The sequence below is a fragment of the Perca flavescens genome, chromosome 2, assembly GCF_004354835.1.
Source record: "Perca flavescens isolate YP-PL-M2 chromosome 2, PFLA_1.0, whole genome shotgun sequence".
NCBI classification, from domain to species: domain Eukaryota; kingdom Metazoa; phylum Chordata; class Actinopteri; order Perciformes; family Percidae; genus Perca; species Perca flavescens.
The window spans coordinates 35,849,945-35,877,010 of record NC_041332.1 but is presented as its reverse complement, the minus strand read 5'-3'; the positions used below and the strand labels follow the sequence as shown (position 1 = coordinate 35,877,010).

Below are 27,066 nucleotides of genomic sequence, written 5' to 3'. Positions count from 1 at the left end.
CAACATCCAAAATGGAAAACATTACAGCCAATTATATTCGTTGTTATTAACAGGGTTCCAGGTCCGTATTCTGAATTTTTATCTGATTTCTCAGAGTTTTTATCATGTTTAGTCCTTAAATCAGACCAAGTACTTATTGTAGGTGATTTTAATATCCATGTGGACGTTGACAATGATAGCCTTAGTACTGCTTTCAACTCATTATTGGATTCAATCGGTTTCAGTCAGAGTGTGCACAAGGCGACGCACTGTTTTGAATTTCCGCAGAATTCGGTATTAACAGATCATTCTTTAATCACTTTCGAATTCTTACTACCTGACTATATTAAATTAGATAAAAGCTTCTACATCAGATGCCTATCTGACAGTGCTATAGCTAAATTTAAAGAAGATATTCCAACAGCATTCGACTCTATGTCATGCCTTAACATAACAGAGGACCTCTATGTTAACCTCAGTCCCTCTCAAATTGATACATTTGTAGACGGTGCTACGACTTGCCTACGGACGACCTTAGACTCTGTTGCTCCCCTGAAAAAGAAGATGATGAAGCAAAGGAAATTAGCATCTTGGTATAACTCCCAAACTCGCAAATTAAAACAAATCTCGCGAAACCTCGAATGTAAGTGGCGTTCCACAAAAGTGGAAGAATCCCGATTGGATTGGCAAGAAAGTCTCAAAACCTATAGGAAGGCCCTAAGAAAGCCCAGATCAGACTATTACTCATCACTAATAGAAGAAAACAAGAACAACCCAAGGTTTCTTTTCAGCACTGTAGCCAGGCTGACAGATAGCCACAGCTCTACTGAGCCATCTATTCCTCTAGCTCTGAGTAGTGATGACTTCATGAGCTTCTTTAATGATAAAATTATAACAATTAGAGATAAAATTCATCACCATTTGCCCTCAACTTCTAACGGTTCACCTTTAAACGCAGAGTCACTAGAAATAACGACTAGTCTCGACATATACTTAGACTGCTTTTATCCTATAGACCAACAATTAATGTTAAAGATATCCTCAGCTAAGCCATCTACCTGTCTCTTAGACCCCATCCCAACGAGATTACTCAAAGAAGCTTTACCCGTTGTAAACACTTCATTACTAGATATGATCAATATCTCCTTATTAACAGGTTATGTACCGCAGTCATTTAAAGTAGCTGTGATAAAACCTCTTCTGAAAAAACCCACCCTTGATCCTGAGGTCTTAGCAAACTATAGACCTATATCTAACCTTCCCTTTCTCTCCAAGATCCTTCAGAAGGTGGTTGCTTATCAGTTATGTGATTTTCTACATAGCAATAGTTTATTTGATGACCTTCAATCAGGATTTAGAAAGCATCATAGCACAGAGACGGCACTGGTGAAAATTACTAACAACCTTTTAACTGCTGCAGACAAAGGACTTGTCTCCATTCTTGTTTTACTAGATCATAGTGCTGCATTTGACACTATTGACCATTCAATCCTGTTACAGAGATTGGAACACTTGGTTGGCATTAAAGGAATTGCTCTAAGCTGGTTTAAGTCCTATTTCTCTGATCAATCTCAATTTGTTAATGTTAATGATAAATCCTCCAAGTACGCTAAAGTTAGCCATGGGGTTCCTCAAGGCTCAGTGTTTGGACCAATTATATTCTCCTTATATATGCTTCCTCTAGGCAATATTATTAGGAAACACTCAATTAACTTTCACTGTTATGCGGATGACACCCAATTATACTTGTCAATCAAACCAGACGAAACAAGTCAGTTAGCTAAATTTCAAGCGTGCATTAAAGATATAAAATCCTGGATGACCTATAATTTTCTGATGTTAAACCCTAACAAAACTGAAGTTATTGTACTGGGACCTAAACACCTCAGAACCTCATTATCTAAAGACATAGCTGCTCTGGATAGTATTGCCCTGGCCTCCAGCACTACTGTCAGAAATTTAGGAGTTATTTTTGATCAGGATATATCCTTTAATGCCAATCTAAAACAAACCTCAAGAACAGCCTTTTTTCATCTTCGTAACATTGCCAAAATTAGGAATATCCTGTCTCAAAATGACGCTGAAAAACTAGTCCATGCATTTGTTACGTCCAGGCTGGACTATTATAATTCCCTACTTTCAGGTTGCTCAAATAAGTCCCTTAAGACTCTCCAGCTGATCCAGAATGCTGCAGCCCGTGTTCTCACAAGAACTAAGAAAAGAGATCATATTTCTCTTGTATTAGCTTCTCTGCACTGGCTTCCTGTTGAATCCAGGATTGAGTTTAAAATCCTTCTCTTGACCTACAAAGCTCTAAATGGTCTAGCACCATCATATCTAGAAGAGCTCCTAATACCTTATTGTCCCACTAGAGCACTGCGCTCCCAGAATGCAGAGTTACTGGTGGTACCTAGAGTCTCTAAAAGTAGAATGGGAGCAAGAGCCTTCAGTTATCAGGCTCCTCTCCTATCGAACCAGCTCCCGATCTGGTTCCGGGGGGCAGAAACTGTAATCGCTTTCAAGAATGAACTTAAAACTCTTCTATTTGATAAAGCTTATAGTTAGGGAGTGAGGAGTTGCAGTGTTCACCTAACTGGCCCACCTGCTTCTCTTCATAATTGTTAGATTAATAATACATAACAAAATAGAGGGAGGCAGGCCAGCCAAGCGCGATCCGGCAGGGGGAGAGTTCTAAGCCCGAAAAAGCTACCTCTCCTTATGACCTGTCTCTCTTAGTTACGCTGTTATAGTTACGCTGTTATAGTTCTAGACTGCCGGGGGACTTCCTTCCTTCCTTTGACACACTGAGCTGCTCTCTCCTCTCCCTTTCTATTACTATTACTATTACTATTTGTGTGTATCCCGTCCCAGAAATGCTTGTTACTAATCCTAGCTTCTGGGGAGTTTACTCCCCGGAGTCCTTATGTTTTTTCACCCAGCGTATTTCCTTGGAGAACGTTGGCACCAAGATCCTGGTTCCAGCTGTCACCGTCGGTCCTGCTGCACTCCCTGCTGAGCTCAGCGGTGCCCTGCAATGTCATGCTGCTTCCTGCTGAACCCTGCAGCTTCCCGCTACATCCAGTCACTGTTCCATTATTAATGTGACTATTATTGCCACTGTTCATCACACCCCCAACCGGCCCGTCAGACACCGCCTACCAAGAGCCTGGGTCTGTCCGAGGTTTCTTCCCAAGAGGGAGTTTTTCCTCGCCACTGTCGCACTGCTTGCTCTTGAGGGAATTGGAATTGTTGGGGCTTTGTAAATTATAGAGTGTGGTCTAGACCTACTCTATCTGTAAAGTGTCTCGAGATAACCTATGATTTGATACTATAAATAAAATTGAATTGAATCATTTGTTGATAAAAAATCATATTATTCAAAAAAAGACACTAACACTGCAATTTACATCAGCAAACTGATTAAATCCTGCGTTATTTGGTGATTGATCGCTATTTATAGGGCCGAAATGCAGTGGTAGAATGTAACAAAGTGCAAATTCTTCGTAACTGTACTTAAGTACATTTTTCACGTATCTGTACTTTACTTATGTCAGGGAACGACCAGGAGACAGACTGGAGTAGTTAAACAGAACTTTATTTCAATGATCCAAAACTGAGAACAGAGACAGGGAGCGTCTGATCTGCGTGAGTGACGAGGAGTATGAATCAGTGGGAGGAGTGTGTGCTGGAGAATGAGAGAGAGAGGAGTGAGTGCTGGTGACGGTGGGACCCTGACAACTTAAGTAGACTCAATAGTGCATAGCCTACTTTTGACTTTTACTTTGTTACACTTTGCAGCAATTATCTATACTTTCTACTCCACTACATTTTTTACAATGTTCCGTTACATTTTCTGATCAGTTTCCCCTCTGCCAAAACGTCTTCCTGACCGTCACACGTTTCTCTCACCAGTAAAGTTTGGTTGCCGTAGATACTGTATATATGGGGCAACGCTGATCCAAGCCGGCTCTGGTGCTGCAGAGCCCGGGCGCAGCGCCGCTGACCCTCGGTAATACAGCCTCCGGTAAAAGTGAAAATGAAAACGTTTGTTTTTTTATTATTCCCATTTTTAAATCAAAGTTGCTACATCTATTTCTCTCCACAGCGTCGTTTACTCCTCCGCCAGGCTGTGCAAGACGCGTTCATATCTTATTTGTTTGGCTGGACCTCTTCACATGTCTCCATTTGCGCTGCTTCACACACTTTATTTGCTTACTTGCATGGTTAAAGAAAATGAAATACATCCATGAATAAAACCAACCGCATTCCGATTCTAACAACATATTTCCGTTTCATGGTTAGGATAGGAACTTTTCTTAAAAGCCAGGCCATTTTTGTGGTTGTGGACACCTTATACTTTTACTAAAGTAAATATGTCTCTGGTTATTTGTACTTAATACTGAGATTCAGTACTTCCTCCACCGCGGCTCCGACAACCTCCGACAAGCTCCGACAACCTGTCTCCCAGGAGGTGCACAGGAAGTGTCATGTCCTTATATGGGAATTTTTGGGGCGTTTTCTTATGCTAATTAGGAACAACTGGCACGCGCTTTCAGTTACGAAGACGTGGGATTCATCAATCCTAAGAACACAGGTGCGAACAATTTCTGCTGTTTAAGAACACGTCATGAATCCGGCGTAGACTTTTCTTAGAAACCTTCTTAGGAACATATTTAAGAGAAAATTTAGGAAGATATTGGTGAATGAGGTCCATTGTTACCAGAGAAATAATCTACCAAACACAAATTTCCTTACTTTTGTGCAAAGTTTATATATTTCTTTAATAAACAAGTGAAAGGGCCGACCGTTTAAACAGTGGACTACTCAACAAATGTTACCCAGCTCAACAAATTGGATTTGACCCCTTTGAATTAAATGTAATTTTTTAACATTGCTTAACTGAAAAAGGAATGCAAAAAAAAAGGATAAAAAAGACACGCACATCCCTGGTGCCAAGGGGATGGTTGCTGGATCAGAAGGATATCATGGAAAACAAATAGATCTGACAAAGATAGACTTCTATGAAACAGTATTCTTCACATGACCATGTGATGCCAAGGTGATTAAAAAGGTGTTGGCACACTTACTCAAAGAGCACACAGTAGACAGTGCTCTACCCTGCCTAAAGGATATTTACGCCAGGCGCTGCATGAAAAAAAAGCTAGGAGAATCATTAAAGATCAAAATTACCCAGATAAGGATACGCCCCCAACCACCACCACAAAGGAGCTGATGGGATTACATTTCACTGATTTCTGTGACAAATAAATTGACTGATTGATTGACTTACCAGTTATTGCTCAGAAAACATATTTGTTCCAGTGTTGCTACCTCAGGCTGCTGCTGTTGCATAATATGTTATAGCTTTGTATACTCTCAGATTTATGTCTCATTTAGAATGACATCAAACGTTTGATCAGCAACTTGCACGTACATTTTCATAAACTCCAAACGTGGTGAAGAGTAAATTATGGCATTAAAGCTTTAGTGTGTAACTTTTTGATATTGATGAACGTCCCTCACATTCAAGCCATTGCCAAATGAGTTGCTACAAAGCTAATTAAGACTATCAGCTCTACACAACTTTCTGTATTTCTCAGTATGGCTATGTTCACAAGATTGTGGTGTCCTACTACGTAACTACGTACTATAGCTTTAAATGGTAATTGGCCTACTATTTATTTCTGTTTTACTAGATCTTCAATCTCACTCATTCTGTGAATGCAAATGTCTTGCAGAGCAGCTAATATGAGCATTTCTCACACGGTGGCCTTGTGTGCAATGGGTTCTTAAGATGGCCTTTACGTATAGCGAATCCATGTTTTCATAAGCCAATAAGTTGTTGGGTTGATGGAAATGTGTTTGATGCTCTACAAACAGACCTCAAACATCATTTTTCAAGACTAAATATCAACACAGTGCTGCTGATATTTGAGAATGCCTCGTCATTTCAAATTGAGGTATTTTCTACATATTCTGCTATAATGATATAGTTAGATTATAGTCCCTGAGGATACTTTATTTGTCTTTACATCTTAAAATGCACTTTCTAGCTAGCCAAACTCTGAAGTAGGATTTTACTAAACAAAAATAGTTTCTGTGCTTCCTCCACAATGCCCTTTTACAGAAAGACAGAGGTCTGCAATTGTCCTTCAGATAAACATCATTCTTATGCCATGTTGTGGTTTGATGACATCCAGGCAGGCCAATCTGTCAGCACGTTTTAATTCAAGTGACCTTGACCCACAACGGGTGTATTGCAGAAGCTAGTCACGGAAAACATGACAATATAGGCTAGTGTCTGACCCCCCCAGTGGCAGATGCACAAGACTGCGATGTTGTAATGGGATCCAGGACGACTGGATGAAGTGTGTTAAGATATTTACAAATTCGACATTACACTCATGTGTAGCAATCCTTCCCTTTCTGTCTGCTACCAAATTTGTAATGCCTATCAACTGTGGAAAAATAAGGATTTGCAGTACTGGTAAAAATTGATGTTGGCAGCAACAGCCCTGGACTATATTATTTTATTTTTTTTATACGGCCTTGTTTTAAATTCTTAAGATTACTTTGAAACTGAGTTGCCTTCATTTCCCATGAAACCTGTGTGTTCCCATTGCCGCAGACAATTATAAAAACACGTCTATATATAATTTTAAAGGATTTGTAACCAGTGTGGACCATGTGAAACGGTTCACTTACAAGTTGCGGGTGTTATGTTAGAGTTAATGGGTTGACGAGCAGTTGCTGCCCTTTAATCAGGTGTTTTCAAACCGTGGCTTATTTTTTTTTTCTTCTGCTACCTTTCTGAAGTAATAACAGTGTTGAGCCATATCTGTGAACATTTCTTACACCTACATTGTGTAATGTTTTGAGTTGATTCTTAGCAAAAACCCCTTTGTTCTTTCACAAATATGTGCTCATTCATGTGTAATAACTTCCACCAACTAATCAAAGTAGTCTAGTGTAGAATCTGCCATTCAGAATCATTCAGAATACATAGGAGCGAGTCGCTCGAATGACGGCCGCCATGTTGCGCCTCCATCTTTAAAATACATCAGCCAAAGAGGGACATACCTCCAAATTGCACCCTCATTTACACCTATCTGTCGCAGAATGCCATGACAATGAGAGGCCTTTCTGACGTGGTAATTTGGGTTCATTATATTGTTATGTTATAAACTACATGTGTTTTGTGTGCACAAATCCTAATGTGGAAAGTAACTAGTAACTAACGCTGTCAGAGTAATGTAGTGGAGTAAAAAGTACAACATTTCTCTCTGAAATGTAGCGGAGTACAAGTAGAAAGTGGCAGGAAAAGAAAAAGACTCAAGTAAAGGTAAATTTGTAAAGTACAAATACCTCAAACTTGTGCTTAAGTACAGTTCTTATGTAACATTAGTTACATTCTGCACATTGAGCATGGCTCACGCGCAGCTCAGGTCCCTGTAGCGCTCTACACGTGCTGTCGCAGAATGCCATGATAATGAGAGGCCTTTCTGACGTGGGAATTAGGGTTCATTATGTTGTCACGATATCGCACGCTGGCAGGTGGGATCAAACAAACAAGAGTGCTACCTACCCAGACATAACCACACCCTATCTACCAGCCCCTCTGCTGACCCCACTAACCTCCAGTACAACATCAAGTACACGGCCTGGACTTGTTCGTCTGTTTAAAATATTTGCCCATCCTTGTTCTACATAGCACTAAATGACAGCTAAGTGTGGCACTCCTATTGTAATTGTTTTGGGTGATAAGTAAGTACTTTGTAACCCTGAGGTGCATTGCAAAACAGTTTATGACGAGGATAATTCTTTTTCAGGCCCTGTCACTGTACTTTTTATTTACTTATTATAATGACTGACTTTAATGTAATTGTAATTGAGTTCCCTCAGGTTGTTAACCTTGTTTTTAATGTCTAAAAATCTGCCTAATTTATCCTTTCCAGCCGAACAATACGCACACCGGCTCCAGACACCAAAGCTGTTGCTTTGTCCCGCTGTGGCTCATTATTGTGGAAGAACCAGTGTGGGACGGTGCAAAGCAGCATTTCTGATGGCCATTCATTTTCCGCCGACCTTTCAAGTCAGTCAGGAAGAACCACCCTGCCTGGGTCATGCATGTGAATTGAGCCGTACCCTTCAGTTCCCTTCATTATGTAGTCATAAAACACCTTCAAAGGTGTTCCTTTCATCTGTATGCCACGTTTGACTTCTAGACCATCAAATGTATGGAATCATGTCAAGGTGTGTCTGGATGGCAACCACTGATGGTATGATTAGAATTAAAGTCTGAGGTGTGTACGGTTTGGTTCTGATACTGTCTGAGTCAAAGGTGTAGTCAGCGATTCGAATCCAGTTCACTTTTCACACTTCACAGTCCGCTCGCTGTCCGTTCTGTGTCTGTGCCATGGACTGTATAAAATAAGGGGACGTAGGCACCGTGACGTCACCCACCGATTTATGAACTCCCGTTTTGCAAGCCGTGTTTTTGGTATTTTGGCCGTCACCATCCTTTTTTTTTTTTTTTTTTTTTTTTTAATCAGAATACAACATAGAAAATCTGCTTAGAAATATAAAAACTATTGGATAGGATATGAACTCTTCGACAATTGTGGGTTCACAATAAAACAACATGTAATTTTGCTAAATAAAACCACATTTATTATTAGTTTCACTTGGTTTCATTTTAAACAAATTATATATCCAAATACAATACACAACTTCTATAGGCTTCGTCTGCCACTTTAAAAAAAAAAACTAAACAATTCCAGTGCTGGTTCTATGGTATCAGAATAATGGATAAAAGGGGGGGGAGGGTGCCACCCGGTGCCCCCCCTTCTAGCCCCACCCCTGGTGTCTGGAGCCGGTGTGCATATTGTTCTCTCTGCATGTCAGATTCACAGCAGCAACTGCAGCAACAACCCAGCTAACGATAGTTACATAACTTGCTGTGCCGCTGTATACCATGGCATTTGTCTGATCTGTGGCAATAAGTCCTGGGTCTCGGTAAACACACTGACATATTATCACCTTTAAAGTTGATATGGCAAATATATTTGCAAACAGTTGCCAGTTTACACATTCAGCAGACACAGAGCAACATTAGCATTTATTTGGACTTGTGTCTCTAGCCACCTGATGAATGAAAGTCCAAATTGACTATTTTTTCACTTTTTTTTTTTTTTTTAACTAATTAAGTTTTATTTTTCTCAAAATACACAGAGTGAGTTTATTCCAGTGTCTGGATCCTCTCCCTTCATGATACTTCAATTCCACAGTCTAGACAACAGTCTTCATTAAAAAGGGTTTGAAATTAGAGGTAGATTTAGATTTATATTGGTGAGATTATAGCATCTTTAAAAATAGCTGTTAAATCTAGTCAGTTAAGTTTAGTGTGACTTCATGTTATGAATTGTACTGTGTATACATGTTATGATGTCATAAAAATGCAATTAGCGCGTGACGCAATCTAGCAACGTTTAGTGACTATTGGAGTAGGCTTTAGTTACTTTCCATTGAAAATGTTTGGCAACACTGAAGCTATTCACTGGAATTCGTCTGCCGTTTGATGCTGGTCCAGTTTTTAATAGCTTTTTTGCAACACCTTTGCAACACACAGGGCCTGAGAACCCTGAAGTTGGCTGATTTCCTGTAGTCACTACGAGCCTTTCCTGTTACACATTTAAATGGTTAGTGCAATGACTGTAATGATATTTTCAGTAGAAGCATGGATCATGTATGCTTGAATGAGCATTTGAAAGGCATAAATTAGTCATGTGGGTCGCAGGTTGAGTGATGTGGTATTCTTAAAACCGACTGTTATTGCGGTGTCTGTCTCTTACAATACCACTACACAGCAAGTAAAAGCTCATAAAACATGCTTTAGCTGAACATAGCCCCTACAGCAAAGTCTGGTAAAGAGTTTATGTGAAGATAATCCCTTCTGCGGTTTTGGATTTAAACTACAATACCTTCAAGTCAAAAAGACTTGCGTAATGATATCATGTACAGACAAAACCCTTCTGGCACTGAGTTTGTTTTTATAATTGTTAGAGAATGGATCAAAGCTATTGTATGTTTTTATAACAGGTGTTTCTTTTCATTCTTTCTGGCAAACACCTAAAAGGGTCCTTGTACAGAAAATGAGGGATCACATAAGAAACGATCAAAGAGCTCCTAAGCGCCCACCCTTGCAGGGAACGGAGGCAGAGGAATGTAGAGTCACAGAGGTCAGGTACAGTAGAGGCCAAAAGTTTGGACACACCTTCTCATTCAATGTGTTTCTTTATTTTCATGACTATTTACATTGTAGATTATCACTGAAGGTATCAAAACTATGAATGAACACATATGGAATTATGTACTTAACAAAAAAGTGTGAAATAACTGAAAACATGTCTTATATTTTAGATTCCTCAAAGTAGCCACCCTTTGCTTTTTTTGATAACTCTGCAAACCCTTGGTGTTCTCTCAATGAGCTTCATGAGGTAGTCACCTGAAATGGTTTTCACTTCACAGGTGTGCTTTGTCAGGGTTAATTAGTGGAATTTTTTTCCCTTGTTAATAAAAAAGCAAAGGGTGACTACTTTGAAGAATCTAAAATATAAGACATGTTTTCAGTTATTTCGCACTTTTTTGTTAAGTACATAATTCCATATGTGTTCATTCATAGTTTTGATGCCTTCAGTGAGAATCTACAATGTAAATAGTCATGAAAATAAAAAGGAAACGCATTGAATGAGAAGGTGTGTCCAAACTTTTGGCCTGTACTGTACATGTGGGAGCTCTTAGGACTTTTCAGTGGAAAACCCGAAATCTGTGGCTGACGTGTTTTCGTTTCCTCCTCTTGTACACAGTGTCCGCCTCTGAAACCTCCACCGCGGTTCCTGAAATTCGACTAACAAGTCACTACCTGCTTTTCCCTGTAGCCCTCAGTTACGCGATTCCCCTGGACAAACACTCCCAAGAATGTCGTGCGACAGAGAGACAGAGAGAGTTCTTGGATCTTTGTGGGAGCAACATGACATCTAAAAACAGGCTCAGTGGCATTCCCTGTTTGCAATCAGAAACGAAAACAGACGTATCTGCAACGCCCTGACAGGTGATGTTTTTCCTGGATTTTAACTAACAACGTAGTTAGTCATCATCATCATCATCATCATTATTATTATCAACATTGCTGCTCTCTTGCCAACAGGTGGCCAACTTGCTGAGAGGGTGTGGGAGTGTGATGACGGTAAGTGTCCCAGCAGTGCTGACTGGCACTGTTTGGCTAGTCAGCATTCTTTGTGCGTGTGTGTATGTGTGTGTGTGTGTGTGTGTGTGTGTGTGTGTGTGTGTGTGTGTGTGTGCGTGCGTGCGTGCGTGTGTGTGTTTGTGTGTGTGTGCGTGCATGTGTCGCGCTTAAGTCGTACACACAGGGACTTAAGACATGACTCGAGACTCGTCATCAAAAGACATTGAACTCGAACTCGAGATGTAGGACTCGTGAACAGTCTTTATTTTCTATCTCTTTTTAACTGCTCTTTAATGTTTAAAGCGCCCATATTATGCTCATTTTCAGGTTCATAACTGTATTTTAAGGTTGTACCAGAATAGGTTTACATGGTTTCATTTTCAAAAAACACCATATTTTTGTTGTACTGTACAGCTCTCTCTCACTGCTGCAGATCCTCTTTTCACCTGGTTTCTGTTTTAGCTACAGAGTGAGACCTCTTTTCATCTTCTTCTTCTGTACTATCTTTGATTGCACTCGCACATGCCCAGTAGGTCAGATGTAGATCATGTCAGCTAGCTAACTCTAGAGACAGTAAAAGAAAGCCTGTTTCTCCAACTTTGGTCAGTTAAAAGGCAGGATTAGCTGGGAGACTTCTAAATGAGGGCGCACATGTAAGTAGTTCTTTCGTAGATTATGGTGAACTTGTGTGTGTTGTAGCAGTGCTTTGCTCTTGAGAACGACGGAGCATGCTAGCGTTAGCATGCTAACGCTACGCTACGAGCTAACGGACTGTGACGTCACAATTTTGAACAGCTCACTAGGAGACTGAAGGCAGAATACATCCAGAAACCATATCTCACTCAAAACAGCATGGATGGATTTTTTTCAGTTTGTATGTGTGGAAGCATCAGAGACACAAAAGAACACCCCAAATCCCAGAAAAAGTGCCCATATTTTTTCATAATATGGGCACTTTAATGCAAATTACTTTGAATTGCATGTTGCTGACATGTGCTATAGAAATAAAGTTGCCTTGCCCTACAACCTCAGCCTGTCAGTCTGTCACCAGGGCATATAAAACATTATTAACGTTATTGAATCTATTAAGTCATGGACAGGACATGTAAATGTAGTTTTTTTTGTGGTAGCGAGTAGTATTGATAAGGCGAAAGTCGGCGTAGGGAGGTTGGTTGGGGAGTGGCGGCCCATCCCGTTGTTGTGGCCAGCGTGTGGCGCCTCATTTCCCCGTTGTTGCGTTCCCCCAGAGTAGGTTCGAAAAGCGTGACCTGTACACGTTCAAAATACGAGGCGTGTACACGAAATAAACGTCAAAATCGTGACCTGTACACAACTTAATAAATCAAAATAACGTGACTATTTCACGACCTGGTGTGAGACCGGGTTGGTGTGTGTGTGTGTGTGTGTGTGTGTGTGTGTGTGTGTGTCTGTGTCGGAGCATCACCATCCAGATATGCTCGCGCTTACGTGCTCCCAGGTACTGAAATTTGGCACCGTTTGATTTAACTTGAGTCGGTCCTCGGTAGGTACCCACCCCTACCTATAACCTACCTACGTAACGTGTAACACATGTAACGTATCTGCTGCGCGGCCACATGTGAAAGAGGACAACAAACATGCTGTGCCATTCATCAGAAGCTTTGGCTTTTAAAAAAAAAATCATACAACGAGGTCCAAACAAAAGAAGCGCTGAATGCAAAATATGTGGTATCAAGATAAAGGACTCTGGCTCAACCACATCTGACTTTATCAGGCATCAGAAAAAGCACCGTGATAGGTTAGGAAACGTGTTTAGCTCAGGCCATCTAACGTTAGCTTGCTTCTTGCTTTAGCCACAACCTGCAAGAGGTTGACTAGATCATGTCGTTCCCTAGATGTTATGAAAAGATGAAATAGCGTTTGTTTGTTTGCAGATTATACAACACTCATTATAACCACGAGAGACTTGAGACTTGACGTGTAAGAATCTCTGGTGTGTGTGTTTAATTATTAAAATTTGCCCTCTTCCCACACATTTCCCTGCTTTACTGTGCTATAATGGACATTTCCCTCTCTGTCTTTATCTCTCACTCTTTCTCTCTCAATCAATCAACCAGGGGTAAAAACCACAAGCCTGACTGTCAGCAAAACTGTCAGCAAAACCACATGAGAACGTCAGCTGGCTGCTCTTCCTCTGTCCTTTTTCTGCACAAAGAATAAAAGTCTAGAAAGAGACAATATTTGTACAGTGGTTGTAGCAGATAGAAGTGCAGGCTCAGTCCTATACAGTATTAATAATCCTGCATGTTAGCAAAACGGGCTTCTTTACCATTTTTTAAGTCATCTGATTAGCAAATCCTCCTCCTACAAAAAAAATTATTACTTTTTTTTGTGCTGCTTTAGTTGTATCTGGAGGTCCCCCGTTTGGATGACTTATGTCAGCCGGTTAAAAATCAGCAACTTTTTTATTTTTAGCGTTTACGTAGCTTAGCTGAGCGCCATTGAAACCATACCTAACAGTGGTTTAGCCGCGTCATCCTCCCCATTCTCCGCCCTGTTGTCCAAATAGATTCACTACTGGCTTCAAAATACCAAGATGGCGACGGCCAAAAGGCAAACTGCTGGCTTCAAAGCAGCACTACACAAACCAATGGGTGACGTCACAAATGCTGCGTCCATTGTTTTCACAGTCTTTGAGGACAAGTAGCATATGGTTGGTAGCTTGGAGAGCTATTCTGACTTAGTCTGTATCCACGACATTCCACTTCCAGGCCGCCAGAAATTCGCCGCCAGAAATTCCACCGGATGTCCCTCTTTTCGGTCGGATGTTCGTTGCCTTTCTTTGCTTTGGCGTTCTAACCTCCGGTGGATTTGTGAGGACTATGGTTAACTGCTCCTCAGATCTCTGCAGGTTAAATCCAGACAGCTAGCTAGACTATCTGTCCAATCTGAGTTTTCTGTTGCACGACTAAAACTACTTTTGAAAGTACACGTTCCATCAAAACAAGTTCCTTCCAGAGGCTATTTTGCAGAGGCACCGGGGCTCCATCCGGCGCTTAGCACTGCCCAAGACGATTTTGACTGTTTAAAGAAATGCCAATAAACCAGAGCACCACGTCTTGCACCACTTCTTTTTCACAAAGACACACAAATAAACGTCACATCGCTGTGCTACTTTTTGATGTGACCGGACCATTATGCCATATTTTAGCATTTAGCCTGTGAGTTCCATGTGTAGCACTGTGGCAGTTCAGCAAGTTACATAGTCTAGTGGCATCAGAATGCATCAGTGATGTAAATTTAGTTGTTTTATAGCGTTATCCTCTGCACTAAATGACCTGTCAATCAATTGGGGAGCCATGCCAGGTTACAATCTTGTGTTTTTTGTGATAGTGGTTCAAACTCTTTGTTTACATTTGGATCACAACTTGTGCCTTTAAACATTCATTGGAATCTTTAAACCATGCCCCTAGCTTAACCAAACATATATCTTATTATACCCTCACCCAGTAAGAGCATTCACCCCATGTTGGCTGAGTCCTGCAGTGGCGCAGGTTAGAATACAACCTGCTGCCCTTTGCTGCTTGTCGTCCCCCATCTCTCTCCTCCTTTCATGTCTATCCACTGTCACTGTATAATAAAGGGAAAAGCCCCCAAAAAAATCATCTTTAAAAAAAAAAAAAAAATTCTGTACATATTGATGTCTATGGCGATGCCATCTGCTGGCATCTGTACAAGGTAGCTATGAAAATATACAACAAATCCAGAGGCAGTAAAGCCATACTGTGCCTCTGTTGAAACACTAGGCTGTAGTTGTGGCATATCTGTGGACAATTGTGTCCAAGGAAATATTGATGAATTTAGTAGATGAAATCTTTGGCCCAGACAGACATACTCAGTTGTTCTAAAACCAGCCACTTAGACAGTTATTGAGCAAGAGGTAAGTCTGCACACAGTGTGTATTACTTGACTTCAGAGCAGAGTATAGGGACACACATTTCACATTAATTATGTATTTGTAACCTCTTATTAAAGCTCCACTCAAACACAAACATGCACTCACACAGGTCCTGTCACTGTGTCTCCCTGAACATTCCCTCCACAGCTTGTGTTGCTGCCTGTTTGAAAGCAGCTCAGTAATCCAGGATCAGAGAGGACAAAGGGCCCCCCGAGTGCTGGTGATGTAAGCACTGTGTCCAGTGCTTACCCCGCTGCTCTCCCCTCTCCCACATGCTGCTTAGTGGGGGGTGAGGTGTAACAGGGAGGAACATCCCTGTCGTCGGCTGACCCTGAAGACTACAGACTGACACGCGAGCGGTGATGCTGGCAGGCTAACGGCAGCCTGCCTGCTCTGTCTCAGGGGCCTGCTGCTTATGACCCGGGACACAGTGGGAAGGGGAAAGTGTGGACCAGATCACTGTAGAGGAATGTGGCTAAGCTGTGGGGAGTGGCGGATCAGCCCAGTGTGACCAGGAGAACAGACTCAGGGACTTTTGCTGCCTTGTTGCTACACCTATTCGTGGAAGGCCACGTTGCGATAGGGTGAGTATCACTGGGTAAACATTTACCTTGTTAACGCCTCTGGCAGCGTGTGGTCTAAATATGGGTGGCGAACTGTTTGCTGTTAAATTTATAACTTTGCATGAGTGGGTATGAACTCTGAGAGAAACAGAAGTCTGTCAGTCGTAGGCAAAATTGGCAGTGTCATTTGACTGTATGGAAATGTCAGCGTCACGTTGCGTGTGTCTGTAAAAACAAAAATTGTGTGCGCGCTCTCTCAGGTCTCCATGGACTTGCTGCAGGACTCCAGTCACACCATGTGGGGTCTGAATGCCCGCCTGAAGGGCTTCCTGGAGCAGGTGAACAGGCTGCAGGAGGCCAACCAGCAGCTGGAGGCTCAGATAGCCGACTGGGGCGTCAGGAGCGCCTCACGCTCCCGGGACTGGTCCCAGCAGGAACAGACCGTCAAGGAGCTGCGTGTCCAGGTCAGACTCTGTTTTGTTTTGTTGAGATTTTTTTTGACGAATGGTGATTATTTGAAATCACTTGGGCTCGTAAAACAATGTTGGAAACAGCTGTTTGTGTTGGGACAGCCGTTTGCCAGACAAAGACATGTCGGAGTTGTAGATTTGCTACAGTATATTTCCACTCAGGTTTAATGATTACGCTCCATTACATCAGCTCCAGGCCATATTGGCTGGCAGACAACAGGAGCAGGTGTGTCTAATCAAACAGCAAAGACTGCAGTCAAAACAGAGAAATGGCCGATTACTACTGTTGCCTTCAACTGCATTGCAACATCACGTGAACAGCCTCAAATACACTTCAAAGGCCGGGTAAAGTGGATTAAGGGCAGGGGTCTACATAGGTGTAATTTACAGGCGGGATAGGGTTACAACCCCCCCAATAATCAAAACTGGGATTTTTCCTAATTTTTGGGATGTTTTTGTTGCTTTCTTTCGACATTTTTTTCGACATTTTTGTCAACTTTTGAGGTTTGTCACCTTTAGACATTTTTACCACTTTTTTCAAGTGTTTTTGTCACTTCTTTCAACATGTTGTCTCTTTATTTAATTTTTTTTTTCAAGAATTTTTTCAATGTTTCTGTCGCTTTTGTCAAGACATGCAGACATGTTCCAGGACCTCCCTAGATAGTTGGAGATCTCAACCCCCCCTAATGTTGAACCCAAAGTTATGCCCCTGGGGGTGCAACATTGGTGTTGGCCGTGTGTTGTCTTTCATTGATTAAAAACCACTATGTAACAATAACTCTTTAACACTAATGAAGTTGTTGTTGGAAAGTGATACGAGGGCTCACGGGCTGACGGTGTATGGTAGCTAAACATGGATTTTGATTATTGATACGTTTGCTGTTTTTACTCCAGTAACCTCTTCTTGATATCTAAAACTCTTTCCGAAGCCAACTGCATACTGAAAATTATTTGTCATCAATCTAAAAGAAACATTTCTTACCAAAATGTAAGATGTGATGAAAGGTAACCCTCACAAAGAGGAAACGTGTTGCCGAGGATTAGAAGCACATATGTGTGTGTCATGACTCCTGGATCGGAGCCAGAGAGATGCAGCAAGAACGCCCGCCAGGGCTGGACTGGCCATCTGGCATACCGGGCATTTTCCCGGTGGGCCGACGCACTTTTGGGCCGAATCGGCGATATAAATGGGCCTTTTTTATTTTTGGGTTAATTTTCTTTACTGGCACTGGTCCGACCCAATCAAATCCAGGAACCCCCTTTCCCCCTGCAAATTTACGAATCCCACTGTGGCCACGCCTCCCGGCCCTGAGACACGAGCTGTAATAGTTATGCTGGAAGTTTAGCATCCACGTTAAAATGGACAAACGACCACCAACGTGTAAAGGAGGTGCAGAGAAATTACGGGAGAGAAAGATTAAGAATCTAGAGGCGGATTCCTCAAAATGTGCCAAAATTTCGGACATGTTTGGGGATGTAGTAGCTGCTTCTACATCAGCATTACCTGAAGCCGAGGAGGAGGAGAGGTGGCTGGCAGAGAAGCAGAAAGAAAGGGATGAAGATGAGGAGAGTAACCATGACAGGGCCTTAGGAGCGAGTGAGGAAAAGATGGAAGAGAGAGTAGAGGACTATGTGGTAAGGAGTAAGCAAATTAACAGGGACTCTCAGGAAGGGAGGGAGGCTGTGTGTGTGTGTGTGTGTGTGTGTGTGTGTGTGTGTGTGTGTGTGTGTGTGTGTGTGTGTGTGTGTGTGTGTGTGTGTGTGTGTGTGTCTCACGTCATAACGAGTGTCATTGAAAATGCTAGCGATTAGCCTGTTAGGTAGCTGAAAAGTCTGTGTGATCTATAAAATCAGTGTTGATACAAGCATCAGTGTTCCTTGAATGGCTTAATTAGCTTCTCTTGTGTGGGTTGTGTTGGCCTTTTCCAGGGCATATACTACTCTCAGCTTTATTGTAGCTTTTGGGAAGGGTTATAGTTATTGTTATAGTATTTAGCAGACACTGGTGTCTAAAGCGACAAAATATGAATCTCAATAGTTAAAATTATCAGTAAACTGTTTTTAAAGTTGCCACTATTAAGCAAAATAGTAATAATGGCAATACAATATCAAATATCAATAATAAAAAATAATAAAAATACCATAAATATACAAATCATAACTCTAAGAATGAATGAATTATTTAAGTGTAAGATCAACAGATAAGTCTTGAAGGATCCAAAACGATCACATGAACACAGAACACTGGGCAACTCATATCATAGAATGCACGCATATTTTAAGAGGACTGTCTGCAGGGAATGTGTCTGACCAATCACGGGGGTGTGGGCCGGCTGGGCCAAAAATGCCCGGGCCGATTTTTTGTCCCAGTCCAGCCCTGACGCCCGCTGTCACACACAGAAAGAATGCCGAACTCTTTAATACTTTAAAGGCCATTCCACTTAGAGCATTAACTCTTACCGGTATAGTGATCTCACATGACATGACTTGATGGTTTGAACCGCTCCCTGGTGCTAACGTCACTTTCTGTATTAATTAACACCTTAATAACTCTTGTCAATCAGCTCGTCTCCAAAGTGTGGCTGATGTTTCCATGACTATGACAGGCCCCAGCGCAAACTCTGCTAGTTTCATTGTTCAGTTACCCAGGGAAAGCTTTCACGTTAACGTGTAGGATTACTTTGCTATGGATCTACTTGAGATCTACTTTGTGTTAACTTATTTACAGCAGACTTAATGATGCGTAATTTGATTACTAATTACGATAGTAAGACATTAATTAGAGATCCTGTCAGTGTACTGATTCACTCATCAACTGTATAAGTGGGGCTAAATGGGGTGGTGTAATGAAATATCTACATAATAACTGGTGTATGTTTACAGTATAAATGGTGTGTATTATTCCATGTTATCTTTGGCTTTCCTTTACCATGGGTGTGTCTTGTTCTGAAAGTTGTTACAATCCAAAGAAAACAAAGGGAAGTAAGGGTGTGTTAATATCTTTGTGTGGGATAAAAGTCAAGGAGCCTCCATTTATTTTTAAGAATACTTTTGTCCAGACTGCCTTTTGGCCTAAAAACTGATATTCAAATGAAACTGGAAAGAGTTGTACATTTTGGTCATTTTAACACAGGCCTCTGTACAATTTAGCCAATGGTAATGCCATGTGACAAGCTGATGATACGCATGATCTTAATGCAAAAAGAGTTTACTTTATTACCAAAATATGACATAGTACATATATTTTTATGTTGCTTTTGGTTCTGGCTCTAGTTTGGCTTTCTACATTCCAAAATGACTCAAATGATCTATTCCTGAAAATCTGTGCCTCCCTTTAAAGGGATAGTTTGATTTTTTTAAGTGGGGTTGTACAGTATTTCGAGACCGGTACCAATACCAATACCGTGACTTTCGATACAGTTTCCTAAATTTTATAAAACAAAAAGAAATTACAACATTACACATTACGGCAAAAATCTTTTGATTTATTTTTCAGCTCCTACTACGTGAGCCTCTGTGTAACGTAGAGTTTTTCCTGCCTGCCTCTGCGACATGTAAACATGTTAGACAGCCAATCACAAACATTAATAGATCTTGGTAGAAGCATGCTGCATGCCAATTGGCTTACTGACGCTGATGAGATTTACTCCTTAGGTATTTAAATTGGGTTTTGAATGACGAGGCATTTTTTGATACTCGATACTAAGGAGCCAATTCGGTCGGTGCCTAAAAAGTATTGAATTTGGTACCCAGCCCTACTTATCCATAGTCATAATATTACCTACAGTTGATGGTATGGTGGCCGAAAAAAACACAAAAGCAAATTAATTAAATTTGACAACACATTTAATAAACACGCTGAAATACATACAACACAACCAAATACATAAACGCGTTGCAAATATAGAAACGATGAAAAATGAAAAGCACACAAATTCCGAAAACAAATGCAACAAAAAAACGCTGCATCCAGTTTACACAACGGAAGTTCTCCAGACCTCTAGAGGGGGCAGCTTGATTTTCGTCCCCACGGAGAGAGAGAGAGAGAGAGGGTGAGAAAGAGAGAGAGAAGAGAAGCAGCTGCTTCAAAATGAGCTCCTGATTTTGTTACTATTTTGTTACTTTTTTGTTTTCGAAAAGGGGACAAACTCCCAAATATCTAGACTGAAAACTCAACTACACCTTGAGGAAGAAAAAGAAACATCAGGAGGAGGAAAAACCACAAAGGAAAACAAGAAAATCCTGGCTGAACAACTGAAAGAAACCACCAACTGTCAACTGTCACCATCTGGATGAACAAGAAAACATGTTTCTACAAAGTGCTGAGATTTTGAAGTATTTTATGTTATTACATTAAAACTCTTACTTTTCTAAAGAAATATTGAGCTGAAGTTAAACTCTAACCAAGTAGCTGGCATATTAGCTAGCTAGCAAGCAGAGTAAGTCAGCCAACAGCAGCAGAACATAGCAACCATTGCTAAGCTCAGAATGCCCCAACTGCCAGTCAGTGCTGAGAACATCAGAAGTGACAACAGCAGAAAACAGTACAAAGAAAAAGTACTGAAGGAAAGACAAGAGGATCTATTTGCAGACCACTACAAAAATGGTGATGTGAGTAATCTCATCCTTTTCATCCAACTGCCAAGTGCGTGGCACTCAGCCATCTGCTCACACTACAAGTCAGTCAAAAGAGAAGGGATCTGCAATTGGTGGAAAGTCAAAATTAAAGAAGATCCTGACACTGTCGCCATCACAGTCAACATCTATAAAAATGGGACAGTAATGGTACAAGGTGACCTAAGACAGTTTGAGAGACTTTCAGACTATAAAAGAAAAAGCACAGAGAGAGAAGACCACCCTGAGCGAAACCATCCAGAAAAGTCAAACTGACACCACATCTGAAGCTCCAGAAAGAGAAAATGACCCTACAAGCTCAGATGCAAAACACAATGACCCTCCTTAAAGAACAGTTTACACAACTGGAAATAGAGCTGGTCCATCTGAGGGAACAGGTGAACAGACAACAACCAGAGAACACCACGCCAGAGAAGCTGCTCCCCACCAGGCTCAGAGAGCAGCACAACAACTGGGAAATAGAGCTAAAAAGTGCTCAACAAGAAAGAGACCATCTGAAGAATGAACTGGCTGGCCTGACAGAAGAAGTAAGAGAACTTCAGAGAGAGAGAGAGAGAGCGAGAGAAGGCCGAGCTGAACATGCTGACAAAGAGACTGCAGAGGAGAGAGAGAGAGAAGTTGACAACGTTCAGGAGCAGCTAGACCTCCACCTCACCCACTGCACCCAGCCACCTCAGAAAGCCACAGTATGTCCTCCACAACTTACCGCTCCCCCACCTATCCAAACTGCACCCTCCTCACCCCACCCAACCCAGGCTACACCTGCCTCACTTCACCCTGCCCAACTTGCCTTATCTCCAGCACCACAGACACAGCACGACCCCACTCTGTCCAGACCACAGATTGTGCTCCTAATAGATTCTAATGGAAAATTCATTGATGAAAAAAAACTGTTCCCAAACCACCGTGTAGAGAAGTTGTGGTGCCCTACAACCACAAGAGCCCTGGAGCTGCTAAGTGAGGACGGACTTGGCTCTCCCAGCCACATCATCATTCATACTGGCACAAATGACTTGCAGACCCAACAAGAGCGAGGAGAGTGATCGAGAAAGCCAGCAGAAACTTCCCCAACTCCCGCATTGTTGTGTCCAACAAGACTTTCACCCTGCTACCATCCAACGGATCAATGCCGGCCTCTCCCAGGATGGTGCCCTGAAGACCCCAACGTGCACCTGGCCCACCACCCCACCCTCGACCTAGACTGCCTATATGATCACGTCCACCTCTACAAGCAAGCCGTGCCCATCTTCGAAACATGGTGTAAAGGTTCTTCCACTGGTTGTCCAGTAGGTTACAGAGAAATTATTGTCCCGTCACTCAGGGAAGAGAATCAGGAGGAATGATAATTTGGTATAAATCTGAATATAAGGATTCAAGAGAATTAGTCAAGAGAGGGGAATTTTATATCTGGATAAAAATTTAAAAACAAATAATCTCAGCTGACGAAGATATATTCCTCTGCCCCACATACATTCCCCCCTACGAGTCACCCTATTTCAATGAGGAGAGTTTCTCCATACTCGAAGGAGAGATAAACCAATTTCAGAGCCAAGGTAATATTTTAATCTGTGGGGATCTGAATGCCAGAACAGCAGATAAATTAGACACTATAGACAGCCATGGAAACCTGCACATACTAGGGAACAAAAGCCTAACTAACCCCACATATCCCCCCAGAAACAACTTCGACAAGCGTACTAACACGAATGGGACCTACAGCTCTGTCGTACGTTAGGTCTATATATTGTCAATGGCAGAGTAAGAGGAGACTCTTTCGGTAGACAGGGTTCTTCCCTTGGCAGCAGTACTGTTGATTATTTTATCTCTGACCTTGCCATTTCTAATATTAAGGCATTCACAGTCAATCCCCTTACTCCCCTGTCTGACCATAGTAAAATAACAATCTATCTCAGTAGAGGAAATCTCAAACACAAAGAACCAGATTCTAATAATCTACAAACCTCTAACCAGTCCTACAAATGGACTGCGAGCAGCACTGATCTCTACAGAAAGGCAATGGACAGTCCACAAATCCAGTCACTCTTGGATGATTTTCTTTGTATATCCTTTCCTTACAATGAAGAAGGTGTGAATTTAGTTTTTAATAACATGAATGCCATTTTTGACATTCATTTTGCAAAACTAACAAATTTGAAGAGAAAAAGAAAAACAAAAAATATTAGTGGTGAAAAATGGTTTGATAATGATTGTATAAATCTAAGAAAAGAACTAAGAAATGTATCCAATCAGAAACAGAGGGATCCAAATAACCAAACTGTACGCCTTCTCTATGGAGAAACACTAAAAGAATACAAACATTTATTAAGAACAAAAAGGGAACAGCATAACAAAAATCAGCTAAACCTAATCGAAGAATCAATACAGTCAAATCAATTCTGGGACCAGTAACCTGGCAAAACTATTCTGCAGCTTTATAAATGGCAGAATTTTACAATTCATTACTGAATACAATAACTCCCAGATTTTGATACACTTACCACCCAGACAAAAATGCAACATCTACTTGGAGAAACTAGTGTGAGCGCTGTAGAAGCAGCGAGATATGTGAGTGCATGTCACAGCCTGAGAGACAAGCAGCACAACAACACCTAATATCTGGAGTTCACCTCCCCTCAGTTTACTCTGCCTTCTCATTTACTCCTCTACTTCATGGCTTTATTTCATGTTTCATGTCTTTGTTTTCTTTCTTACGTTGACACTAGCGATTTTACTGTATATTGATATACAGTTGTTGCTTTCCTGTTTTTGTTTTATTTTTATTTTTTTAAATGTATATATTTTAGTTTACTCAATTAATTGTATGTATGTATTTCTTCATTATTATCCTTGATGCTTTGGCAATATTGTTATTTCTGACATTCATGCCAATAAAGAAATTTGAATTGAATTGAGAGAGAGAGCGAGTGAAAGGGGGAGAGAGAGAGCAGATGAGAGGTTTGTTTTTGGAACGGGAAGAAAAGTGTAGTAAAGAGGCGACCTAGTCTTTTACAGTATTATAAAGGAGCAACAGGTTTCCATAGCTACCGTGTTAGAGTCTTCTACAAGAGCTTGCTAGCTAACACTAGTTAGCCCATATATGTTACTGAAAAGCCCTGTTGAAGTTGGCATGGGGGGGAACTAAAGCTGTTTATTTTTGCTCTCTTCAAAGCCACCAGACTCCTTTGACAAAAACAGTCATTTTATCTTGCAGAAGTCTACCGCTGCCTCAATCGGTTAGTTTGTTTGTTAGTTTTGTTAGTTTCTAATCCTTTTTTAAAACACAATAACACAAACTAACTAACTGATCAAGGCAGCGGTAGACCGGCCACTCCCGTGTTCTGCGAAGTATAATTACTGTTTTTGTCATTGGAGTCTGGTGGCTTTGACAAGAGCATAGACAGGCTTCACTCGCCCCAGTGTAAACTTAGACAGGGCTGTCTGATAGCAAGGTAAAGCTGTGAAAATATTCTAAATCTAGCGTACACTTAACCTGACATTAATATTTTTATGTGGATAAAATATGTGTTACTGCTGCCCCAGTCTGTTCTCCTGCCTGCTTCTCCTTCTCTACTGTAGCCAAAACACTGACCATGGAGAAGGAGCTCATACAAGCCCACTTCAAAAAAATCTGAACTATCCCTTTAAAGCAAATGAGCCAATATTAGGTTAGGTTTGGTCCTCGCATTATAAAGCGTGCAATTTGTATCAGTCTTGCTGTTAGATTTGCGAGCTTGAATCACCTAAACGGGAAATGTACATATGTGCTGAATGTGCTGTTTGTCATTAGCCTATATGCACAATAGAATAGTCACCAAGTCATTTATTACAGGACAAAAATATTGTATTTCATGGAAGAGCATCAAAACTATTGTACTGTATAAAAAGGAGATACACAGTTCTCACTACACATCGCTGATATAACGGTTATTCCTCCATTTGTGCTGTTTCATACAACGACAAATGTCAAAATGTCTACTGTGAAAAAGGCCTATTGGTTTATTACCGGTATGTAAAGTACAACATATAGGTGGTAGTGAAAAATAACACAATAATATTAATAATAATAATAATAATAATACAGGGCATAATGTTTGAAATCTCAATTCAAGATCAAAGTACAGTATCTGCTAGGGGTGTTGAAAATAATCATTGCATCGATGCATCGCGATGCGGACCTGGACCATTCTGCATCGTCGCAGTGACAGACCATAATCGATTATAGCCTACTGATGTTGCGTGTTGATTTTACGGTCGCTGTTTTTTTAGTTTTTGCCTTTTGCCTGCTGTGTTCAGACTCCGCTACATTCAGGAATTCTCTTTTTTAAGAGCAGATACAATTAAAAGAAGAGTTCATATATATCTGACTGCTTGAATTTGTTGATGAAAACAAGCGTGTAGTAATATATAATAATACTGAGGAGGTGACGCATCGTGATGCATCGGGATATGGAATGGATTTGAATCGTTGACAGGATCATCATAATCGAATGGAATCGTGAGACCAGTGAAGATTCACACCCCCTAGTATCTGCATGCACTGATGTAGGACAGAAATATCACCAGTTGCTCATAAAACAGTCAATATTCAAAACCAAACAAAAGTATTTTACTTCTCTATTGTGGCGGACCTCACCCAAATGCCTCAGCCTAGACCAACTTTACAAGTCATTCTGACAGCTGTAGATAAACATATTGTTTTTGCACTTCCTTTGATCTATTTTTGTATTTATTTTTGTCAGGTTGGTAACCTTCTGATGGAGAATGCCCAGCTGGCATTACAGTCTGACAGCATGAAATCCAGAGCTGCTGCCGTCCAGGCCAGGTCAGCTGTATTTGGCTGTAGTTTTCCTGAAATCTCTAACCCTCCTCTCCTTCAATCAATACACCCTAGGGCCTATTGATAAGCATATTAGGCATGATATTGCATCTCATAAACATATTACACTCCAAAGTGATCAGGTACAGAGGGGAAAATTACAGTATTTTTTTTGATGTTTTTTTTTTTCTTTTCTTTTTTTTATCTTAATAGGTAACATAGTAATACATGCTAGGAGATGTGGGCTTATCATTTCTGGCCCATGAAAACATCCCAACATACTAAGCACAGGTGTAACATAAATGGCTAAAGACCTGCTGCAATGCTTTTCCACTTCTCTGTTATCTAACTCAGGCCAGTTCCCGCTCCTGTGAGCCAACCTGCATACAAATCCAGGCCGGGCTTTGTGCCGCGTCGGCACTTTCACATGTGTATTGATGCAGAGTGACACCAAGCCTCCACACCACCCTCAACACACACACACACACACTCACATACCATCCATCCGCTGTCAGCCATTAACCCATGAAGGACAGTGATGACACGCTGCTGCGGCTTGAAATACATACACCTGTTCTATTTATAGCTCCGCTTGATGTGTCTCCTGACTAGCTGAGTGTGTCTCCAAGACTCTGTAATGCCGTCTATGACACACTTCCATGATGTCAATGTCTTGTTTATACTTTTACCATGTAGTTATGATTTCTGCAACAGCCTTTCACTCCCATGCACCAAAATGGGATCTTTCAGCTAAAAAAAAAAAAAAAAAAAAAAATAAAGTTAAACTGGATATTTGGCAAGAATGTGTCAATATTTCAGGGAAATAAAAAAAAACTTTCCACATGGCTTTGATCTGTTTGCACTCTATTTGAATACATGTATTTCCTCTGGCCATTTCGCCCTATCCTCTCTGTGTTTATGCAAGGTTTTTATGTGATTGATGTATTCCACGGTTAAATGATCTACAATAAACACACAATGGGGCTCAATGAATAGCCTTGGCTGTTGACATCCCATCCCGTGATAGGTGTGAGACGGAGGAGAGGAACACCAGGCGTCTGGAGCAACAGGTGGCTCTGCTCCGGGAGTCAAAGAGGAATGCAGACCAGAGCAGCGTGACGCTGCAGGCAGACATTCGCCACTCCATGACAGATCTGCAGTCGATGCACCAGGAGTTTCAGGTCACTGAATGTGCTGCCTGCGAATGCTTGCCATGACATCTTTTTCTTTTCTATCTTTCCCTCTTTTTCCCGTCCAACTCATCTGTCTGCCCGTGTCACTGCGCCTGTCTACCTTTCTTTTTGATGGTGTTTTCCCATCTGTAAGCACAGTCTCACACTACAACATACCCTTTCTCCACCCTGAACATCCTCATGCGGACACATAGTCTCATGCACAACCAAACAAAACATGCAAGAATT

At 41.2% G+C, this 27,066-nt stretch overlaps 1 protein-coding gene across 1 annotated transcript in view; it reads left to right on the top strand.

Moving 5' to 3' along the window:
• The window catches only part of krt222 (keratin 222), a 58,097-nt gene that overhangs the window by 6,865 nt on the left and 24,166 nt on the right, over window positions 1–27,066 (top strand). Inside the window, exons 2-7 of the mRNA XM_028589836.1 lie at window positions 10,917–11,089; window positions 11,186–11,224; window positions 15,309–15,745; window positions 15,985–16,188; window positions 25,569–25,651; window positions 26,673–26,826. Coding sequence (XP_028445637.1) covers window positions 15,991–16,188; window positions 25,569–25,651; window positions 26,673–26,826 — 435 coding nt within the window. The 5' untranslated portion in view covers window positions 10,917–11,089; window positions 11,186–11,224; window positions 15,309–15,745; window positions 15,985–15,990. The remainder of the gene's footprint in view (window positions 1–10,916; window positions 11,090–11,185; window positions 11,225–15,308; window positions 15,746–15,984; window positions 16,189–25,568; window positions 25,652–26,672; window positions 26,827–27,066) is intronic.